Below are 21,170 nucleotides of genomic sequence, written 5' to 3' on the forward strand. Positions count from 1 at the left end.
CAACTTTTAAACAACAGTAGAATTGACACAATTCCAGTTATGGTGTTACCAAAGAATACTGAATATATCAAGGAGTCAGAAGAACAAGTCAGTCTTAGATGAAATATTACCAGAACACTCTTTAGAGTGAGGATAGAAAATCGTGCTTAGTTAAAAAACATCATCAAGCACTAAAAAAGAACATCATGTCTGGTAAAGTAGAAGGTCAGCAAAAACAAGGGAAATCCTCAATAAGATGGATTAACACAATGGGTTCAAACATACAAAAAAAAAAACAACAAAAAAAAAACCTGTGAGGATAGTGCAGAACCAGGCAGCGTTCAACCCTGTTATACCTAAAGTCACTAAGGAACGGAAACTGACTTGATGGCAATTAACAAGATGAAACACAAGAAGTTCCAAGATGATGGCTGTGCAGCAGGCCTAGAAAAGATCAACACAGAACAAACTAGAACATGAAGTCAGGACCCCAGGAGGGATGGCTCCAAGGAGAAAAAAAAAGAAACTATTTTATGCATATATGTTCAAATTTTTTGAGAGGCATTTTTATTTTTGTTGCAGAATTTGAGTATTGATGACAGGTAATACAAAAAATTAAGCAAATTAAAAGGTAAAGCATTAACAACAACAGGAAAAACAAAAATTCACCTAAGAAACAATACTCACACCATGTGGCTCAGTTGTAAATATTTCACCATTATAAATATCAAATAATGATTCAACTCAAGTATTTGGAGTATGCATGAAGGAGAAAAAGAGAGAAGAGCAGTATTTTTAGAGCTCTTCAGATGTTCATCTTCCACTATTAAAGACAACTGATTTAAAACTAGGTAGTCAAGAACTAGCAGTATAAGAATTTTAGTTAAAAGTATGTAGGCATGGCGCTGTAAGATAAGCAAGCACTGGACTGCTAATTGTGAAGCTGGTGGTTCCAACCTACCAGTCACTCCTCAGAAATCCTAAACAGTGTCATTATGAGTCAGAACCGACTCAACAACACTTAACAACAACAGTAGGTAGATATTAGAAGAAAGTTAAAATATAAAGGGTCTTCAAAAATGTCATGGAAAATGTGTATTATGAAAAAAGTGCATGGATTTAAAAACTGTTTGTACCCAAATAAACTCATACTAACCTGCTGGTGTGGTACTGTAGGATAAGCACTGGACCACAAGGTCGGTTTGAACTGCTAGGCAGGGGGTTTAAAACTCAGCAGTTGCTCTTCAAAAACACTATACAGGGTTGCTGTGAGTAGGAACTTAACAACAAGTTGTTATAACATGTCTGAACACAATTTAGTTTGAGGCACTAAGAAGAATAAGATATCGTTTAAAAAAGTCCCTATCAGAGCAACATGAATTCTGCTACAACTGAAGGAAGGACAAACATTAAATTTATGATGATGCTTAGGTGGAAGAATGGTGATATCACTGATGAAGCATTTCATTAAGATCCTGAAGGAACTCTAACAGGAGATGAAACATGGCTTTGCCAGTAGGATTCTGAAGACAATGCACAATCACAGCAATGGCTTCCAAGAAGTGGAAGTGGTCCAATCAAAGCAAAAGTGGACCAGTCAAGTGCAAAAGTCGTGACAACAGTTTCTGAGGATGCTCAAGGCATTTTGCTTATTGACTTTCTAGAGGACCAAAGAATAATGTTATTGATGGTAAGTGCAATCAAGTCAGTTCTAATTCACAGTGACCCTGTATAGGGTTTCCAAGGAGTAGTTACCTGGTAGGTTTGAACCACTAACCTTATGGTTAGCAGTCAAGTGCCGATCCTGCAGTACCATATCATGAGTCCAAAGAATGATAGCATCTGCTTATTATGAGAGTGTGTTGAAAGTTAGTCAAAGCTTGAGCAGCAAAATGCCTGTGAAAGTTTCCCCAGAGAGTCCTTCACTACAATAATGCTCCTGCTCATTCCTCTCATCACACAACGGCAATTTTGTGGGTTTTGATGGGAAATCACCAGGCAATCACCTTAGAGTCTTGATTTGGCTCCTTCTGACTTCTTTTGGTTTCCTAAGCTTAAAAAATCCTTAAGGGGCACTCTTGTTTTGTTCTGTTGTTTTTTTTTTTCCAGATAATAACATCAAAAAGACTACACTGACAAGGTTAAATTCCCAGGACCCTCAGTTCTTTAGGGATGGACTAAATGGCTGGTGTCCTCGCTTATAAAAGTGTCTTGCACTTAATGGAGCTTATGTTGACAAGTAAAGTTTATATTTTACTTTTAATTTTGTTTTTCCATGGACTTTTTGAAGTCCCGTCATAGCTGAAATGCTTGAAAGTAGTTGCCCTTAGGGAGCAGAATTAGGGCCAGGGAGGGACATGGTAAGAAACTATTGCTTTTTGTTTTAAACCTTGCAGTAACATACATATATTATATAAAACAGTATATATGTATACATAAGTATACATTTTATCAAAATAGGCCTGAAAAGACTACTCACAAACTGGATGAGCTTTACTTGCTACATGGCCTTGCTGACAATGACTAGTCCTCAGCCTTGCTCGTAATGTGAGTCTGCACTTCTATCATTTTCTGTGAAAACACTTCTCCTACAAATGTAAATAGCAGTTTGCCAGACAAAAACAGTGACTCCGTCAGTGTACTCACTGGCCTCCATAAAGACCTACTATGAAGCACTCCATAAATAAGAAGTAACCTCACAAATCCAAAGTGCTAATGTTTGAGTTTTAAAAGAAACACAGACCCTCAATTCAGCAACTCACATTCTTAAGTAAATAAAGAAGTAGCGCATGGTGCCCAGCTACCACTGCTGACCACTCTAAAAGGGATCACAGCAGGAGCTCCTGCAAAAGGGAGAAAAATGTAGACCAAAACTCAAAATCATAAAAAGACCAGGCTTACTACTGGTCTCCTAGAGACTGGTGGGCCTCCTGACACCAGGGCTCTTAGACAGCCTTCAAGCCTGGACCTGAACACACCACTGGGGCTCAACTTTCAGCTAAATGACAGACAGGTGAATAACAGCACCTGCAGGTACTACTCATTAGAAAAATCAACCATACAAACTCACAAGGAGAGCAACTGCCTAGGGACAAAGCTCAGAAGGCAGGAAGGGATAGGAAAAATGGCCAAAGGGAAATGGCAAACACAGGGAGGAAGTGAGCAGAGTGCTTTTACACTGTGGGGACAGCACTCGGTGTCACTAAACAAAATGTGTATGAATTGTTGAATGGAAAACCAATTTGCTCTGTAAACTGTCACCCAAATTATAATTCACAAAGAAGAAGAACAACAAGAAGGAAAAGATTCTGCTTCATTCGATCTGCGGGAGAAGTTGGGAATGTGTAAGCTATATGTACATATGTACGTATGTATGTATGTATTTACTGTGTGTGTGTGTGTGTTTTAATCTCATAAGAGATTCTGATGTGCAGCAAGGGTAGAGAAACCCTGTCCTGGGGTAGGTAACATCAAAAACTCTATAATAAAAATTGGAACTCTCACCCTTCATTCACCAGCACACATCTGTAATAACTTACATTGTTGGGGATGATGCTATAACTGCCTTGTCTGTGAGGCTCCATCCTGACTCCTGTAAGAATGAGAGAGGTGCCAGGTTAGCTTCAATAAAATCTAATCAAATACTTTTGAAAGTTGCAAACATCAAAGTTAATGTTTTCTTAACAGTTTGCTGAATAGTTGACTGAAATCTTTTTTAGAAGGACATGTAAAAATATATTTGCTTTTACTTTCCAAGTGCCTGTTTAGTTAAAAATATTTTTGTAAAAAGGCTGAAATATTTATGAAAGTGAATTAAAACTATCTCCTAAAGCCAAGCAGCATGGCAAAGTAAGGAATTGCCTCAAATGAACTGCAGAAAAAACTCTATATATGTGTTTTACTATATGTTATACTGTATCAAATGGTAAGACAGTCAGCTTTCAGAATTAAAAATCAACCTATTTAATTCATCAGTCAGGAAGGAACTCTCAAATCACAAAATTTCTTACACCATACCTAATCACAGACTTCTCTGCACTATAGTCTTTAAAAGCACGTTAAGTATACCTGCTTAGTTTAAGTATGAAAAGTATGTTACCTGGCATATTTGGCGCTGCTGAAGAATCTGATGATGCAGCTTGGTACGGCAAGTCTGTATTCAACTGCAAAAGATAGCCCTCAACTGTAGGCACTTCATCCCATTTGACATGAAAAGAGTTGGTAGTGGCTTTGATCAGCTGTACTTGTGAAGGTGCCGGTGGTTTCTCTACAGAACAATACCCATATAGCACACTTCAGCTTCAAATTCATCAGTTATTTGTCTACATAGTTTATGGGGATGTGGAGCTTTGATAACATCAGCAATGAATATTTCATTTGTTTCCCAACTGGGAAAGTTTATACTCAGATAAAATAAGTCAAATGCAAATAATCTGGGGTCTATTTCTTGAATTCCTTACAGAGATAAATCTATCAATGACAAGTATCTAGTTCCAAACTACTTGAATCATACGATATTTTTTTCCTTCCTTAATGTATAGTCATTTTTCTTCCACAGGTGTGTTACCATTTACAATGAATTGGGAACTCAATGGCAAAAAACTCCAAAGTAAATTTGAGTCATAAGATTTAAAAAAAAGGAAAAAAAAATTTAGTCTGAGGAATACAGGGGAAAAAAATCAAGTATTACACAGTTAAAGCTACAATACAGTACTTTCTTTAGAAGTTCTAACCTCTTTAATTTTATGATCCAATTTTTAGTTAATAGTATATATCTTAGAAACACTGTTAATGTCACCAGAGATGACTTAAACATGATATTTTGGAAGAACTCTAACGTTAATATCCTCTTATCAAGATTCATGCTATCAAAATAAGTCATGATCTTAGTACCAAATAGTACCAACATTTTCAAAACCTAGAATATAAATAGAGAATCTTAGGGTTGGAAATAAGGATCTGAAGTTATTTCTACAATATCTTTGTCCCCTTTTGTATCTTTACAGAGTTGTTAAGTGCTGTCAAGTCAAGTCAGACTCATAACAACCCTGTATACAGTTGTTATTGCTGTTAAGTGTCACTGAGTTGGTTTCGACTCATAGCAACTCTGTATAGGGTTTCCAAGAGTAGCTAGTGGATTTGAACCACAGACCTTGTGGTTAGCAGACTGGTGTGTATCTTATAGTACCACACTAAGACAGGGGTCAGCAAATTATGGCTCAGGAGCCAAATCCATTCTATGCCTAATTTTGTAAAGGGATCCTATTCCCAAGCCCATTAATTTATGATTCTCAAAGTAAGACAGCCCTGTGAACAGAAACTGGTAATAAGACAATCCCAGGAAGAATACCACTCACATAATAGAAGTTACATGAAGAAAGATCAGAGAAAACAGAAGGGTGCAAATCAACGAAATAAAACAAGAAAATTACCCAGAACTAAAATTCACGATTTTCCACACTGAAAAAGGCAACTGAATGAAAACAGATATACAAGGCACTTCATCATGAAATTTGAGAACAGTGGGGACAAAGAGAACCCCTGAAAGCTTCAGGGAGTGGGGGACAAAGGAGTCACTTTCAAAGGGACCAGAAATCAGAAGTGGTTTGGATTTTTCAATGAAAGTATTGGAAACTTGAATATAATAGAAAAAAAGCCTTAAAAACTCTGAAGGATAATGATTTCCAATGGAGAATTCTATTTCCACCCAAACTATCAGTTAAATGGGAAAGAAGATTAAGCACATTTTTCAAACAATGAAAGAGCTCAAAATAAATGTTATCACCTATGCACCCTTTTCCTGGAATGTGTTCCACAAAAAATGAGGGCGAAAATCAAGAAAGGGAAAAAATTGGGGCTCCAGGAAACAGGGAATCCTGCACAGGTGAGAGGCAAAAGATATCCCCAGGAAGATGAAGGGAGATTCCAGGACGATCCCTGCTGGATTTGTAGAAGGGCAACCATCCCAGATTGGAGGAGGAGTTTCTTCAAGACGCTGAAATTTGATAGAATATCTGATGCATCTAACCATAATGAGAGAAGATTGAAACAAATGACAGAGAGTATGGGTTGAATTAGTAGTAAATACATACATATCTAAAACAAACACGTGGCATTACTTAATGACAAATAAGAAAATTGTGCAAGGAAGGCATTCACAGTATTCTACATGACTTAGCTGTGACTAGTGCTAACCCTGCCACAGAGTAAACACTGAAGGCTCATCTAACGAAACTGTAGTGTTAACTTAGTGAGAGAATAGAAGTTAGGGTGAGTTTCTGAGAAAGGTGAGGAATAATGGGAAGAAGAAACAAATCCTTAAATAAACAGTACTAAGTGAGGTTCTGTCCAAAATGAATAAAGAAGTTCATGTAAAAATACATGCATGTTACATCCAAAAAAACCAAACCCATTGCCACTGATTTGATTCCAGCTCACAGCAACCCTATAGGAGGAAGAACTGCTCCCCATAGAGTTTCCAAGGCTGTAAATCTTTACAGAAGCAGACTGCCTTGGAGCAGCTGGTGGGTTTAAACCCACTGACCCTTCGAGTTAGCAGTCAAGCACTTAGCAATTGTGCCACCAGGGTTCCTTTGCATGTTATATAAAGATATGAAAATAAATGCCCAAAGAACAGGGTTGAAAGCAGATGTTGGTGTGAGACAAGGAAAATAAGAGAAGGTGAAAGCAAAGGATTGCTATTTTTCATGCTATTTTTCACAAAAAGCCTTATATAATTATAATTACTCTTTGAAATGTTATTGAATGCACAATTAACTAAAAGTGAAAAAAGGTAAGATGGAGAGTCCCTCAACTCCTAAAATATTGATGCTAACTTATGAAAAGGTAAGGCCAACCTATAACAGTGACCACACTACTTTTAGATGGAACCAGTGTCTCAAACCCTCTTATGGATAAACTGGCTCTTCCGATACAAGGATTTTTAACTTTCTTAAATCACAGATCTCTTAGAGAATCTGCTTAAAGTCATGAATTCCCAACTGAGAAAAATTCATAGGCATATATTTTTTTTCATTCAGTTTCAAAGACCGAAGCCCATCATAGGCCTCAGTTAGTAATTCCTGATTTCAAAGGTGTTATCAGGAAGTTAAATTTTCCCTATTTCTTTCCTGCTTGTTTCTTCCATAGAAAGCATTTAGTTTCTAACATACTTGTTCCATTTGTTAATTTTTCAATTGTCTTAATTTTAATATTGTTTTCTATTACAAAAAACAATGCATATTACTATAAAATTATCGATAAGAAAATGCGGAATTCACCTCTCAGATAATACTTTGGTGTCTATCCCTTCACATATTTCTATTTATACACTTAACAAAACAAAAGCAAACAACTGGAATCCTAATGCAGCTTTCCATCTTCACAGTGCATGCTGTCATGTTAGGTCGATCCAGACCACAAGCTTTCTCATATAGCAATACTTTCTACACCTCCCACCTGTATTTCTCCACTGGCCTTCAGACTAGTTCACTCATTCATCTGTCTATTTCACATTAACAACACCACTGTAAGCTTTAAAAAACAAACCAAGCTCACTGCTGTTCAATGAATTCTAACTCACAGCAACCATATAGAAGGTTTCCAAGGCTGTAAATCTTGACAGGAGCAGGCAGCCTCATTCATCTCTGTGGAGCGGATGGTGGCTTTGAAGCACCACCAAGTCTCCTTAAGATGGTCTTAACATGGTCAAAATGGAATTCTTAGTGTTCTCCACAAACTTGTTTCTGCCTCAGTCTTCCCCAGCTCACTAAATGAAAATATCTCCAAATTAACCAAGCCCCATATTCAGGAGTCATCCTTCCTGCTGCGCTGCTACCTGCCTCACCCAATTCCTTGGTCAGTTCTTTCTACCAGCAAGAATTCCAAAACACATTATGAATGTGGCCATTTCTCTCCCGCTCTATCGATACAGCTATAGTCTAAGACACTGTGCTGACACGGTGCAAAAGCCACCTAACTTGTCTCCTGCTTGCACTCTTGAACCCTTGTAATTTCTTTTCCAATTAACAATTGCCAGTGAGATTCCAAAATGGACATCAGATCATGTCACATCTCTCCTTCAGTTCTATCATTTTACCACTGTACTGTCAATAATATCATTTCAACTCAATCATACCTTCCAGGCCCTACGTCATCTGCCCTCTGGTCACTCTCATCTTCACTTCCACATATTCCTCTTGGTTCACTCAGTTCAGATCTATTCCCAAACCTGCCACATCTTTCTATCTCAGGGCCCCTGTACTTTCTCCTTAGTCTCCCTGCAGTGTTCTTCCCTCAGCTTTTTACACAGATAGAGCCACATCTCAAATACCACCTCATCAGAGACCTTTTCTGACCATCTACTCTGACATAGCCACAACCCCGCTTCTCGTCCCCATTCCCAGAAGCTCCCATCACTATTTCATGGTTGTTTTACCGGGAACTGATCCTATTTTGTGAATTTGTGTGATGAACACCCATCGTCCTCTCTGCCCTCACTCCCCTTAAACGTAAGTTCTTTGAGAGCCGGAGTGCTATTAGTCTTGTCCACTGCTGTATTCTCCACTTAGTCAGAATGATTCCAGATTCCATAGTTGTCAATCAACCAATATTTACTGAAAAATGGGTCTGAGTTCCATTTTTTTAAAAAAAAATGGTGTTCTAATATTTCCTTGAAAACTTTTAACTTTAGAATAATTTTAGACTTAGAGTTGCAGAGATAGATAGTACAGAGTTCCCACACACCCTTTACTCATCTCCCTTTATGCTAACATCTTACATAATCATACTATGTTAAATAAGATACTAATCTTGGTGTCATACTGCTGACTAAACTACAGACTACCCAAAGTTCATCAGAATTTCAGTTAGTGGGCTTTTTTTGCTTCAAGATCTAATCCAGGATACCACCGTGTATTTAGTTGCTATATTTCTAAGACTCCTCCAATCTGGCTATTTCTCAGTGTTTCCTTGTTACTCATGACATTGAAACTTCTGAAGAGTACTGGTCCCATATCCCATAGAATGTTCCTCAACGGGGTTTGTCTGCCATATTCTCAGGGTCAGGCTGTAGTTATAGATTTGGGGGATGGATACCACAGACATGACGTGCCTTTTGTATTGTATGCTATCAGGGGCAGTGATACTAACATGACACAATCACTAGAGATGTTAGCCTTGCTCATATTACTAAGATGATATTTCCCAGGTTTTTCTATGGTAAAGTTATGATTTTTCCCCTTTCTGTACTCTGTTCTTTGGAAGCAAGTCACTAAATACCGTTCCCACTCAAGGGGAGGAGAATCACACTCCACCCCTTGGAGGAAGTAGTATCTACATATACTATTTCTCTCATTCATTTTTAATTGTGGGAAAGAGAGATTGTTACACTAACAGTAAATATCAAAAGACAGACATTATTTGAGTATTTATTTACCTAAAGGGCAAATTTTATTTTTTAAATACTCTTACCTACCAGTATCAAGATACCAAAGATCTTTGCAGCAAACTTGACTATTCAGTGCTTTTTTGTAGCCATCTCTTCCACTCCAAAAGTATAACCGTGAGCCAATAGCAACAGCACAGTGTCCAGCTCTTGGTCTTGGTCTTGAATTTTTCTTATCTTCTTGAGAATCTGATACTAGGGTGGTCCACTCTGCTGTATCTAAAAATATAGAAATATTCATGACTAATCTATTGTTCTTAAACAGTAACAAAATTTCTTTTATTAAGAAATTCTATTTTTATAAGAAACTCTTCAAAAACTCACCCAGGTTTAGGTAAGAAAATGAACTGGTACATCTCCATTCACAATCATGAGGCGAATTCTCAATACTTTCCCCCTTATGTGGAACCCAGCCACCAAAAATGTACATCCTAAACAATGACAAAAATAAACAACAACATAAAGTAGCTAAATAACTTTTTAAGTTTTATTTTACTTTCTGGATTTAAAATGCTAAAAAGAATGGATTTAAAATGCTTATTTGTTGACTCAAAGACTCAGGACAATTCACTTATTGATCACTGTCAAGAGAATGGGAATAAAATGATGAATAAAACAATATTTGCTTTCAGTAGTTCATAATTCTATGATGCAACACAACATCAGTTATTTCTCTCAGACAAGATATTTAAAATATATTTCAGGTATAGTACATTTGTAAACCAATATTGCCTACAACATTCTAAGGGTATCAGCAAGATGCCGACATGAGCTATGACATCAGAATGAAATTTAGAATTCTATGCATACAGTATTCACTAGAGAATTAAGCTTCAAAAAAATTTGATCACTGATATCACACAAGTAAAAAATTTTGAACTATGATCCTCAGGGCCCTAGGGGTTTCTTGAGACATGCTTAATGGCTGCTGAAGGAAGATGACTTAACAGACTCTGAGATCTTGTCAACTAGAGAAGTTCTATTTTTATTTTATATATTAGGGTTCCAATGGAAAATTGCATCTTCTAAGAAGGTTATGCTGCTAAAAACTGTAAAAGATTGTGTTTAATCATAAAGACTGTTTGGTTTTGAGGCTACTGTAAAAACAGACCTAATGAAACTCTAAATTACAACTAGTGGTTTTCGAAAACATTTTTAAGGTTAAATCCCTATATTAGTAAATGCTTTGGTCTACACATTTTATACGCATTAATCCACTGAATTTTCATTACAACCTTGTGAAGTAGCTTCTATTATTATCCTCATTTTATACTTGAAGAACTGAGTTGCCCAAGATCATACTGGACAAGTACAGAGCTGAGAAGTGAATGCAAGCCATCTGATTACAGAACCTGTATTGTAACCACAGCTCTATACCACCCTCCAAAGAGCAATCATGGAGAGTAATGTGCTGAGCACAAATCAAGCACTACCAAAAATATGTAAAACAAAAAAACCCAGCAACTTAGGTATGTCAAACTTTTCCATGGAAGACAGATCAGTTTGACAACACTTGACCTAACAGTATGTAGACTCTGTGCAAGCATTGTGAGAAATGTCAAGAAGTCTAAGAGGCAGCATAAGAAGAAAATGGTACAATAAGTATTTCAGCTTCCACAGGAACATCATTTTAGTTTCAGTAAACATCGTCAAACATTGTTCAATTCAGTAATCTGCTGCCAAGAAACTAGTATCATCACTCTTTAGTATCTTTCTTAAGATGGTTCAAACAAAACAAACAAAAACCCATACTTGTTTCCTATAACACTGGCTGTGTGAAGGCTTCGTGGAAGTGGCACAGTCCCTTTAGTTTCTGGTTTTGACCATGACATCGTTTCTAAAAGTAAAAATAAGTATATTAGCAATTTGATCTAGTAACAGCAAATGAGCTCAACTTAGTTATTTTTTAAAGAAAGAATACCAAAATGAGCCAAAAATGTTTCAAGACAGTGACTTGAATTTCAGTTTAAAAGAAACATTTCCAGCTGACCTAACTAAATTGCCATCACAGATAACTATTTACACTTGAATGTTAATCCCAAGGGCTTCAAATAGTTCATGGACAAATGGAATGAGAAAATAATGAAATTTTTCCATGAGTTTTTTGAAGGGACTGTTATTTATAACAGAGGTAGCCTGAGTGTGCCATCAATTATAAATTAATATCAAGATTAGGAAACTTAGCATTTTAAGAGAGAGTACTTTGTATAGAAGACAGTCAAAAGTAAGCAGCACATCTACATTCAAATCATTCTTTCATAGTAGTCAAAGAATAATGACCTCTGGGCTTGTCACATTAAAAACACTGTATTTCTTATGGACTCCTGGTGTGGAGCTGTAGGATCAGCACTGGACTCTGAACCACAAGATAGGCAGTTTAAACCCACCAGTCACTCCTCGGACACTCTACACAGGGTCACTATGAGATGGAACTGATTTGACATCACTAATGACAACAACAAATTTCTTATCAGTAGAGTAAACCATATAATTTATCTTCCCCAATTGGAACACCTGTGAGTGAGAAAGGGGGTATTCTTGATAATTACACGAGACAATCAACATAAGCAAGGACCATACCAGCAAACCAAGGCATACGTGCCCTAGCTTCAGGAAGCACAGGAGAATTACCACCATAAACCTAACATTAGTTTGTTCAGCCTGACTAATCAGCAAGCAGTCACATCATCTCTCAGCTGCCCTTGCTGCTACTAGTGCCGGTTAAAAGTGAATGCTGCTCAAAAATATTAGAACCAAAAGTATTTTTCAAAGCATTTTTAATTTACTTTCATTAATCATAACCTGGGGTAATACAAACAGTCAAGCACTCAACTGCTAGTCAAAAGGTTGGTGGTTTAAACCCATTCAGATGCTCTTCAAGGTGGAGCAGTGAAGTAAATGTTGGCTGCTAATCCCAAGGTCAGTGGTTCAAGCCCACCAGTCCCTCCATGAGATAAAGATGAGGCTGTCTGCTTCCATCAGGATTTACCTAGGCAGCTGTCCTACTCTGTTCTACGGGGTTACTATGAATTGGAATGGATGTGACGGCAGTGAATTTAGAGACTCCTCAGAAGACAGACGTGCTGATCTGCTTCTGAAACAGCCAAGCCTTGAAAAACCCTATGGGACACTTGTGAACTGCACACCTGGGATTGCCATTAGTCTGGAATCATATTGACAGTAGCTAGTAACACCAATTATAACCAATTCCTGAGTTTGAATCAAGTTAAGCTTACCTAACTCAAGTTGCCATAGGTCATCCAGGCGAGCACCACACATTCCCCCAAAAACATACATTTTAGGACTTCCAGAATCTTTTTTGCAATATATAATGGCTGTGTGGGATTCTCTTGGAGAAGGCACGATCCCTTTCGTCACTGGAATGCTCCAACCCACAACACCAGAACCATGCTGCAGGTCCAACTCATAGAAATCATTTAAATATCTAAAATATAAAAGAAATGAGAACATTATATTATATATCTTTTATTTGCTTTAATTTTTGCTTCTATTTATAAAGATAATATATTTCTAAAATATTATAAAAGAAATGAGATTATATTGTATATCTTTTATTTGCTTTAATTTTTGCTTCTATTTATAAAGATAAGAATCCACACAGCATCAGAAAAGCATTGTGAGAGTAGCATTCAACACATACTTATCAAATGCTACTGTATACTTCTTCAGTCTGAAACTGTCAAACATATAATCAAGACGCATTGACAATTACTAGTGACTGGAATGCAAAAGTTGGCAACAGCAAAAAAGGATCAGTAGGTGAAAAAAATGACCTTGGTGACAGAAATAATGCTGGAGATCCCATGACAGACTTTTGCAAGACTAATGATTTGTTCGTTGCAAATACCTTTTTTTACAACATAAGCAGCGACCATCCACATGGACCTCACTAGGTGAATACACAAGAATCAAATTGACTACATTTGTGGGAAGAAATCATGGAGAAGTTCAATATCAACAGACAAAACAAGGCCAGGGGCAGACTGTGAAACAGACCATCAGTTACTCGTATGTAAGTCAGGCTAAAGCTGAAGAAAACTGAAACAAGTCCATGAGAGCCAAACAGAAATTTGAGTATATCCCACCTGATTTAGAAACTATCTCAAGAACGATTCACTGCACTGAACATGAATAACCAAAGACCAGTTGTGGGATGACATCAAGAACATCATATGGAGAGGAAGCAAAAAGTCATTTATTAAAAGACAAGAAAGAAAGAAAGAAAAGAGCAAAATGGGCAACAGAAGAGCCTCTTAAACTTGCTCTTGGAAGTAGAGTAGCTAAAGTAAATGGAAGAAATGATGAAGTAAAAGAGTTGAAAAAAAACATCAAAGGGCAGCTCGAGAGGACAAAATACTATAATGAAATATGCAAAGACGTGGAAAAACAGAAAGGGAAAAACACGCTCAGCATTTCCCAAGCAGAAAGAACTGAAAAAGAAGGAAAAAAAAAAAAAAAAAAGCCTTTGATTGTATGAGTAAAATACTGCACAATTCAGAAAGCACTGAAAGAAGGTGGATGGAATATACAATCACTGTATCAAAAAGAATTGGTTGGCATTCAAACCATTTCAGGAGGTTCTATACGATTAGGAACTGATAGTACTGAAGTTCTTCGAAGAAGTCCAAGCTGCATTGAAGGCACTGGCAAAGAACAAATCTCAAGGAACTGATGGAATACAAAATGGAAATGTTTCAATATATTAATGCAATGCTGGAGGTGCTCACTTGACTATGTCAAGAAATTCTGAAGATAGCTATCTGGCCAACTGACTGGTAGAGATCCATATTTGTGCCCATCCCAAAGAAAGGTAACCCAATGAAATGAGGAAAGCATCGAACAATATCATTTCTATCACATGCGAGTAACATTTGCTGCATATAATTCAAAAATGGTTGCAGCAGTACATCAACATGAAGCTGCCAGAAATTTAAGCCAGATTCAGCATGGAATTTAAACATGGATCTAGGGATATATTTCTGACGTCAGATGGATCTTGGCTGAAAACAAAGAATATCAGAAAGATGTTTACTTGTGCTTTATTGGCTATGCAAATGCAATCAACTGTGGATCATAACAAACTATGGATGACACCGCAAAGAATGGGTATTCCAGAACACTTAATTGTGCTCATGAGGAAATTTGTACATAGACCAAGAGGTAGCTGTTTGAACAGAACAATGGGATACTGCACGGTTTAAAATTCGGAAAAGTATGCATCAAGCTTGTATCCTCTACCACACTTACTGAATTTGTATGCTGAGCAAATAATCTGAGAAGCTGGACTACATAATACAGCCTCAGGATTGGAGAAATGCTCATCAACAGCCTACAATATACAGTCTTGAGGCACTTACTGATGAAAATCAAAGAATAATGCCTTCAGTATGGATTACAACTCAATGTCAAGAAAACAAAAAGCCTCACAACTGGACCAATACCTACATAACATCATGATCAAAGAAGAGAATGAAGTTTTCAAAGACTTCCCTTTGCTTAGATCCACAGTCAATGCTCATGGAAGCAGCAATCAAGAAATCAAACAAAACCAAGTAAGTCATTTTTAAAAAAAACAACTAAGTCATTTTCAGGACTAAGGTATTTCTGACCCACACCATGGTATTTTCACTTGCCCTATATGCATGGGAAAGCTGGACAGTGAATAAGGAAGACTAAAGAAGAAATGATACATCTGAATTATGGTGCTGGTGAAGAATACTGAAAGCACTATGAACTGCCAGAAGAACAAACAAATATACCTTGAAGAAATGCAGCCAAAATACTCCTTAGAAGTGAGGATGGCAAAGCTTCATCTCAAATACTTTGGACATGTCATCAGGAGGGACCAGTCCCTAGATAAGGACATAATGCTTTGTAAAGTAGAGAGTTAGTAGAAGAGGGAAACCCCAATGAGATGGACTGGCAGTGGCTACAACAGTGTGTTCAAACACAACAACTGGAGAATGGCACAGGACTGGGAAGCACCTAACCACAACAACTGTGCACTAGGAATTCTTCTAAGCACTGGGGACCAGTAGTGAACAAAAGAGAAAATCCCTGCCTTCATTTCATCAATACTCTAGTTGATGACAACAACGGTAGTTTCAAAGTATAGCTGCAAATCTTCTGATGCTCCTCCCATCAAGAGCTGAGGTCTATGTGACCACCCCTTGAATCTGAGTAGGGTGTGACTACTTCAATCAATAGAGCAATGCAAAATGACACCATGTGACTCCTGAGGCTAGGTCATAGAAGACCAATCAATGCTGCTTCACTAGAACACTCGATCTTAGCACCCTGAGCCACCATGTCGGAAGTCCAACTACTATAAAATCCTCATTCTGGGAGACCATTCTGGGAAGCTTAAAGGGCAACAGTACCAGTTATGATTGCCCTTTAGCCATTTCACATGAAGCTCCAGACATGGGCATAATCAAGACTTCCCATCTGTGTCCTGTCTGAATTCCTGAGCTGCAGAATCTACACGGATAATAAAATGGCTGTTTTATATATAAGTTTTGGGACAGTTTGTTACATGATAATAGAGAACTGGAAAATCACTTATGACAATATTCCAGCACGTATCCTTTCAGGCCTCTCTCTGTGGATATCCACATATGGATAAAAGAAATCCTAGTACAAGTGCTACTTTGCTATTTATTTTCTTTTTAAAAATTGTACTCTATAGAAATGTCCTATACACACTCTTAAACTTTAGAAACTGGGATCAAACTTGTCATCTGTGACATGGATTCTCTCAAAGTTTTGAACAAAATGACTTTTATAGGGTTTTATTTCCTACCAAATTACTACCCAAATTTGAATGCAAAATTAAAACATGTTGTTTTGTTGTTAAGTGCTGTGAAATCGATTCTAACTCATAATGACCCTATATAGGGTTTCCGAGGAGCAGCTGGTGGGTTTGACCCACTGACCTTCTGGTTTGCAGTCCAGTGCTTATCCTACAGGCCACATAAAACATAGTTCAGCCATACAATTGTTTTAGGGGAAATAACTATAGGCTATCATGCAGGAAAAAGAAGTTCAAAAAAGAATAAAAGGAAAAGAAAAATGGTAGTGCAAAGAACCATAAATTTTTAGCTACATTAAATTGATATTGACAATGTGGTTGCAAGATCTATAGAATCACTAAGAAACATGTGTAAAAACTTAACTTCTTAACATCACCATAACAGAATAAATTTCAAGAATATAGGGAACATACAGAAAAAAGAGGGTAGGCAAAAGAATGCTTGTTATTAGTGCCATTGAGTCAGTTTTGACTCATAGTGACCCTGTAATGGGGTTTCCAAGGAGTGACTGGTGAGTTTGAACCACTGAACTTGTGGTTAGTGGTCCAGTGCTGATCCTATAGCACCACACCAGGGCTCAAAAAAAATGTTAAATGGCAATTTAGTCTCAAGAATGACAAGCCATTTTAGATGTGTTACTTTCAGAGCAACTAAGGGAAAACTAGAATTAGCATGTATAACTTTCAAATCACTAGAGGGAAAGAAAGAGTTCAAGAAAAACAATACAACTAGAAAAAAATAAGGAAAAGAAAAAGTAAGCAAATAATAAAAAAATGAAAAGCAATTCATAAATGATGAAAACAAATTATAAAAGGGCAAATTATTATTATTTTTTTATTTAAAAAAGAGGACAAATTATATGTTCTTTTAAAAATCAGTGAATATCACAGAAAAAGATAAACTTTCCTTAAGAGAAAGCTGTTGTTGTCAGGTGCCATCGAGTCAATTCTGACTCACAAGACAAAACACTGTCCGGTTCTGCATCATCCTCACAACTTGTGTTTTGTTGGAGCCCACTGTGTCAGAGATCCTACAGAATCAGGGAGTGAGCAACTACACAATGCTGTCGCTGGTAAGTGACTCATAGCGATCCTGTGTAGGGTTTCCAAGGAAGGCCTAATGGGTTTGAACTGCTGACCTTATGGGTAACAGTTCAGTGCTTATCCCACAGCACCACACCAGGACTCCCAACCACACGACAGACATAGATAAAAAGATATAAACTTACAGTTAGCAAAATAGAAAATAAAAATCATATATATTTATGTATATACGAGGAGGCTTTGAAAAGTTCATGGAATATGGAATTAAAAGATAATGGAATTTTCCCACAAACTTTCTGAAGTCCCCTCATACATACACACGCATGTAAACACACACATATATTTAAAAATACTCAACATCATTACAACATTTAATAATCTAGCAAAGGCAAGAAATGGAGGAAAGAACAGCTACAAAGCAGAGGAGGTGGAAGACATAAAGTACGAGGCAGGAAATGTTTCCCTATTATAAGGCAAAGTCTATAATAAAAGAGTCCTGAATGCAATGATAGCAAGCATGATATTAAAACTATTTAACTGATATGCCACAGGCTTAAACTGATCAGGGTGGACAGCAACCAGAATGCTATATACAAATTCATACTGGACAAGTACTAGTGCAATTTCCAAAAAATAAGTCTATAACAAAATGATGCACACAAGTTGAAAATACAGGATTGGGCCAGTATGTCAGTGTAGACAACGTGGGGCACCAACCATTCCTCCTGGAGCCTTCTCTACTCAACTGGGTTCAATAATTCATTGCAATGGCCACACAGAACTCAGACACCATTCTCACAGTTATGGGGTTTACTAGAGAAGTTAACAGGTTACAACACAGGATCAGAAAATGCTCAGGACACAGTTGTCAGGAAAGCCTTTTCTCAAGTGTACCCACAGGCAGGCCTCTCTCTGTCCAGGCAACACACCATTCCACCATAAGACTCAGCCTGAAGGTACTCAGCTCTAGCTCCATGGGTCAGCAAACCTAGCCTTCTTCCCCCAGTTAAATGCCTGGAGGGACCTCACTCTGCAAGCAAGCCTCCTGCCCAAAGTCACTCGACTTGCTCTATGGGCTGGGAAAGCATCACTCTATCACGTGCTCTGGCTCTTGGTTCTGCTGCTGCTGCTCCTCTGCCTCCTATCTGGTGTCACAGATATCTGTCCCTGGGCCCAGGATGTTCAATGAGCAGTGATCTCTCAGGTCCAAAGGATACACTACTCTCCTGGCTCTTCTTTGATGGTAGTAGTGAGATCCCCATTCTTACTTCTGAGAAGGTTCATTTTAGAGTCATTAGAGTTACAGCTTTTTACAATCACAGTTAATCAATCCTGTTAACCATTCCCAACTGAATCACAACATCCTATTAGCATCTTCTTACCCAAACCCCATCAGGGCAAAAATGTTAATTGGTAGGAATTTACAAGAACTATGGCTAAAAAAAAAGAGCTCTGGTAGTGTAGTGGTTATGAGTTGGACTGCCAACCTGAAGGTTAGCAGTTCGAAACTACCAGCGGTTCTGCAGGAGAAAGATGAGGCTTTCTGCTCCGGTAAAGATTTACAGCCGCAGAAACCCTGTGCAGAGTCACTATGAGTTGGAACCGACTCCACCATACTTAACAACAACAACAACATGACTAAAAAATACATTAAATAATTCAATGCACTGCAGTCAGGAATGCGTGAACAAAAGTAAGGGTAACAAAACATAACCCTAATGCAAACATTATGCCATCAAAATAAGAAGCAAAATTAATAGATCTGAGACTTAAGAACTGCTGAGCCCAGGAACATTGACCTATCCACTGGGGAAAGAGCAGAAAGAGAAGTGTCCAACTGATAAAAAGTCGGGGGAGGCACACAACAATGCCCAAACTGTAGATAATACCCATTTAACCTAGGTTCAAAGGCTTGATGATCAGAATTCAACTACCAGAACATAAAAAAATTTGATAAAGGAAGCAAGTGTAAATTGCTACAATTCGATGAACCTGACCTTTATTTAAAAATGTAGTATCTCAACATACCAATCAAAAGGGAAGGAGTCTTCACATCAAGGACCAAGCCTATCCCCTGAGTACATAGGATTGATAGGGACAGGCAACTTAGACATTGGCTACCTAAAGTGGGGAGTTGGGGGGCTTATAAAGGCACAAAGTATCTGGCTTACAAAGTTTCAAGAGAGAGTTTAGTTTCAGAGTGTGCAGGGAAAGGTCAAATCCCCACTGAAGAGTTTTCATCTTGTCTAGATGGGTCTGGTGAACGGAGATGCGGACAGGATTCTTTTGATTCAACAGTGAGTAATTACTATCATGACTAATTGCGATTATCACAGCTGTAAAGGTAGAAGATGAGTAACAAAGGGGAGAGTAGTTAATCTTACATTCCAGGAACAAAGGATTCTAGGACTAGCAAGAGGGAAGAGCATGAGCAGAACATGGGATCCTAACTACAGAAGCAGTGACACCTGAGATGGAGGCAGAGAGGCTGGCATGGAGAGAGAGAGAGAGCAGCTGAGGATCTAGACTCATGGAAACAGCAAGGTTGCATGCTGGTGTCCAAGAGGCAGGTTTGCAGAATGTGCCCTTTGATTGTTTAAATGATTATATATTCCTGAGTGTTTTTGAGTATATCAAAAAAAAAAAAAAAAGAGAGAGAGAGAGAGGCAAATACTGTTAGCCAACAACACACAGAGGGGATTGTAATCATTGCAAAGAAACCAAATGAAAGGATGAGTGCAAAACTGATGTTCTCTCATGTAAACAATCATCCAAATCACAATAAAAGCTTTAGAAAAAATTAACAGATCTATAAGAATGAAACAAATCCATAATCAGAATAGGAGATTTTAACCTATCACTCTGAAATTGGTATCAGCTAGACCCATGAAAATAAGCATCTGAATAGTAATTCAAAACACTGATGTGAGGTACAACCTAGTATCCAAAAAAACAATCAAGAACCAGGTTTCTAAGAGCACCTGTAGAATAATCACAAAAATTAACTGTGAAACAGACCACAAGACAATCTTCAAACAGGAGAAACTTCTTAGAGAAACATTTTATGACCACAATATAATAAAACTAGACATTAACAACAACATTTTCCACTTAAATTTTTTTTAAAAAGATACCAAAATATTTTTGGATTAAAAAAGAAACACAAATTAATGATAACAAGAGCAATGGTATAAAATGAGCAAAACCTGTGGCATGGCCAACTACAACCCAAAGGAAAATGTGCAGCCTTTAATAGTAAACAAAACAGAAAATAATTGAACTGATAAGCACTCAAGTCAAGAAGTTAGATGAAAACAAAAAATGAACAAATAAAAGAAATGGAATAGACATAAAGAAAGCAAATGAAAAAGAAAAGATAGACAATGAATAAAACTAAAATGTAGCTTTTTGGAAATACCAATAAAATAACAAATCACTAGCAACTCTAATTAGAAAAATGGACAGATAACACAAATATTTGAAATGATGAAAAAGATAACTATTTCAAGAATATAAAACAAAATGCATTTAAAAACCATGAAGGCAAGAGCTATACGGCAAGACAGGGAAATTGAAAGCATTCAAATTGGCAAAGAGGAAATAAAACTCTATTTGCAGACGATATGATCCTATGTGTAGAAAACCCCAAAGACTCAGTAAAAAAGCTACTAGAACTCATTGGAAGATTCAATAAATTTGCAGGATATAAGATCAACATACAAAAATCAGTTGGATTCCTCTACACCAAAAATAACAGCGCTGAAAAGGACATTAAGAAAGCAATACCATTTACAATAGCCACCCAAAGGATGAAATATCTAGGAATAAATGTAACCAGAGAAACAAAGGACTTATACAAAGAAAACTACA

The 21,170-nt window shown here is 37.4% G+C and overlaps 1 protein-coding gene across 1 annotated transcript in view; it reads right to left on the reverse strand.

Annotated features, from left to right (window-relative positions):
* Positions 1-21,170, reverse strand: part of HCFC2 (host cell factor C2) — a 56,809-nt gene that overhangs the window by 22,155 nt on the left and 13,484 nt on the right. The window contains exons 4-9 of the mRNA XM_006871119.1: positions 12,661-12,869; positions 11,177-11,261; positions 9,749-9,855; positions 9,455-9,643; positions 4,079-4,246; positions 3,519-3,571 (exon numbers count right to left, since the gene is read on the reverse strand). Of these exons, the coding sequence (XP_006871181.1) occupies positions 3,519-3,571; positions 4,079-4,246; positions 9,455-9,643; positions 9,749-9,855; positions 11,177-11,261; positions 12,661-12,869 (811 nt within the window). The remainder of the gene's footprint in view (positions 1-3,518; positions 3,572-4,078; positions 4,247-9,454; positions 9,644-9,748; positions 9,856-11,176; positions 11,262-12,660; positions 12,870-21,170) is intronic.

This window comes from Chrysochloris asiatica, unplaced genomic scaffold, assembly GCF_000296735.1.
Source record: "Chrysochloris asiatica unplaced genomic scaffold, ChrAsi1.0 scaffold00160, whole genome shotgun sequence".
Lineage (NCBI taxonomy): Eukaryota > Metazoa > Chordata > Mammalia > Afrosoricida > Chrysochloridae > Chrysochloris > Chrysochloris asiatica.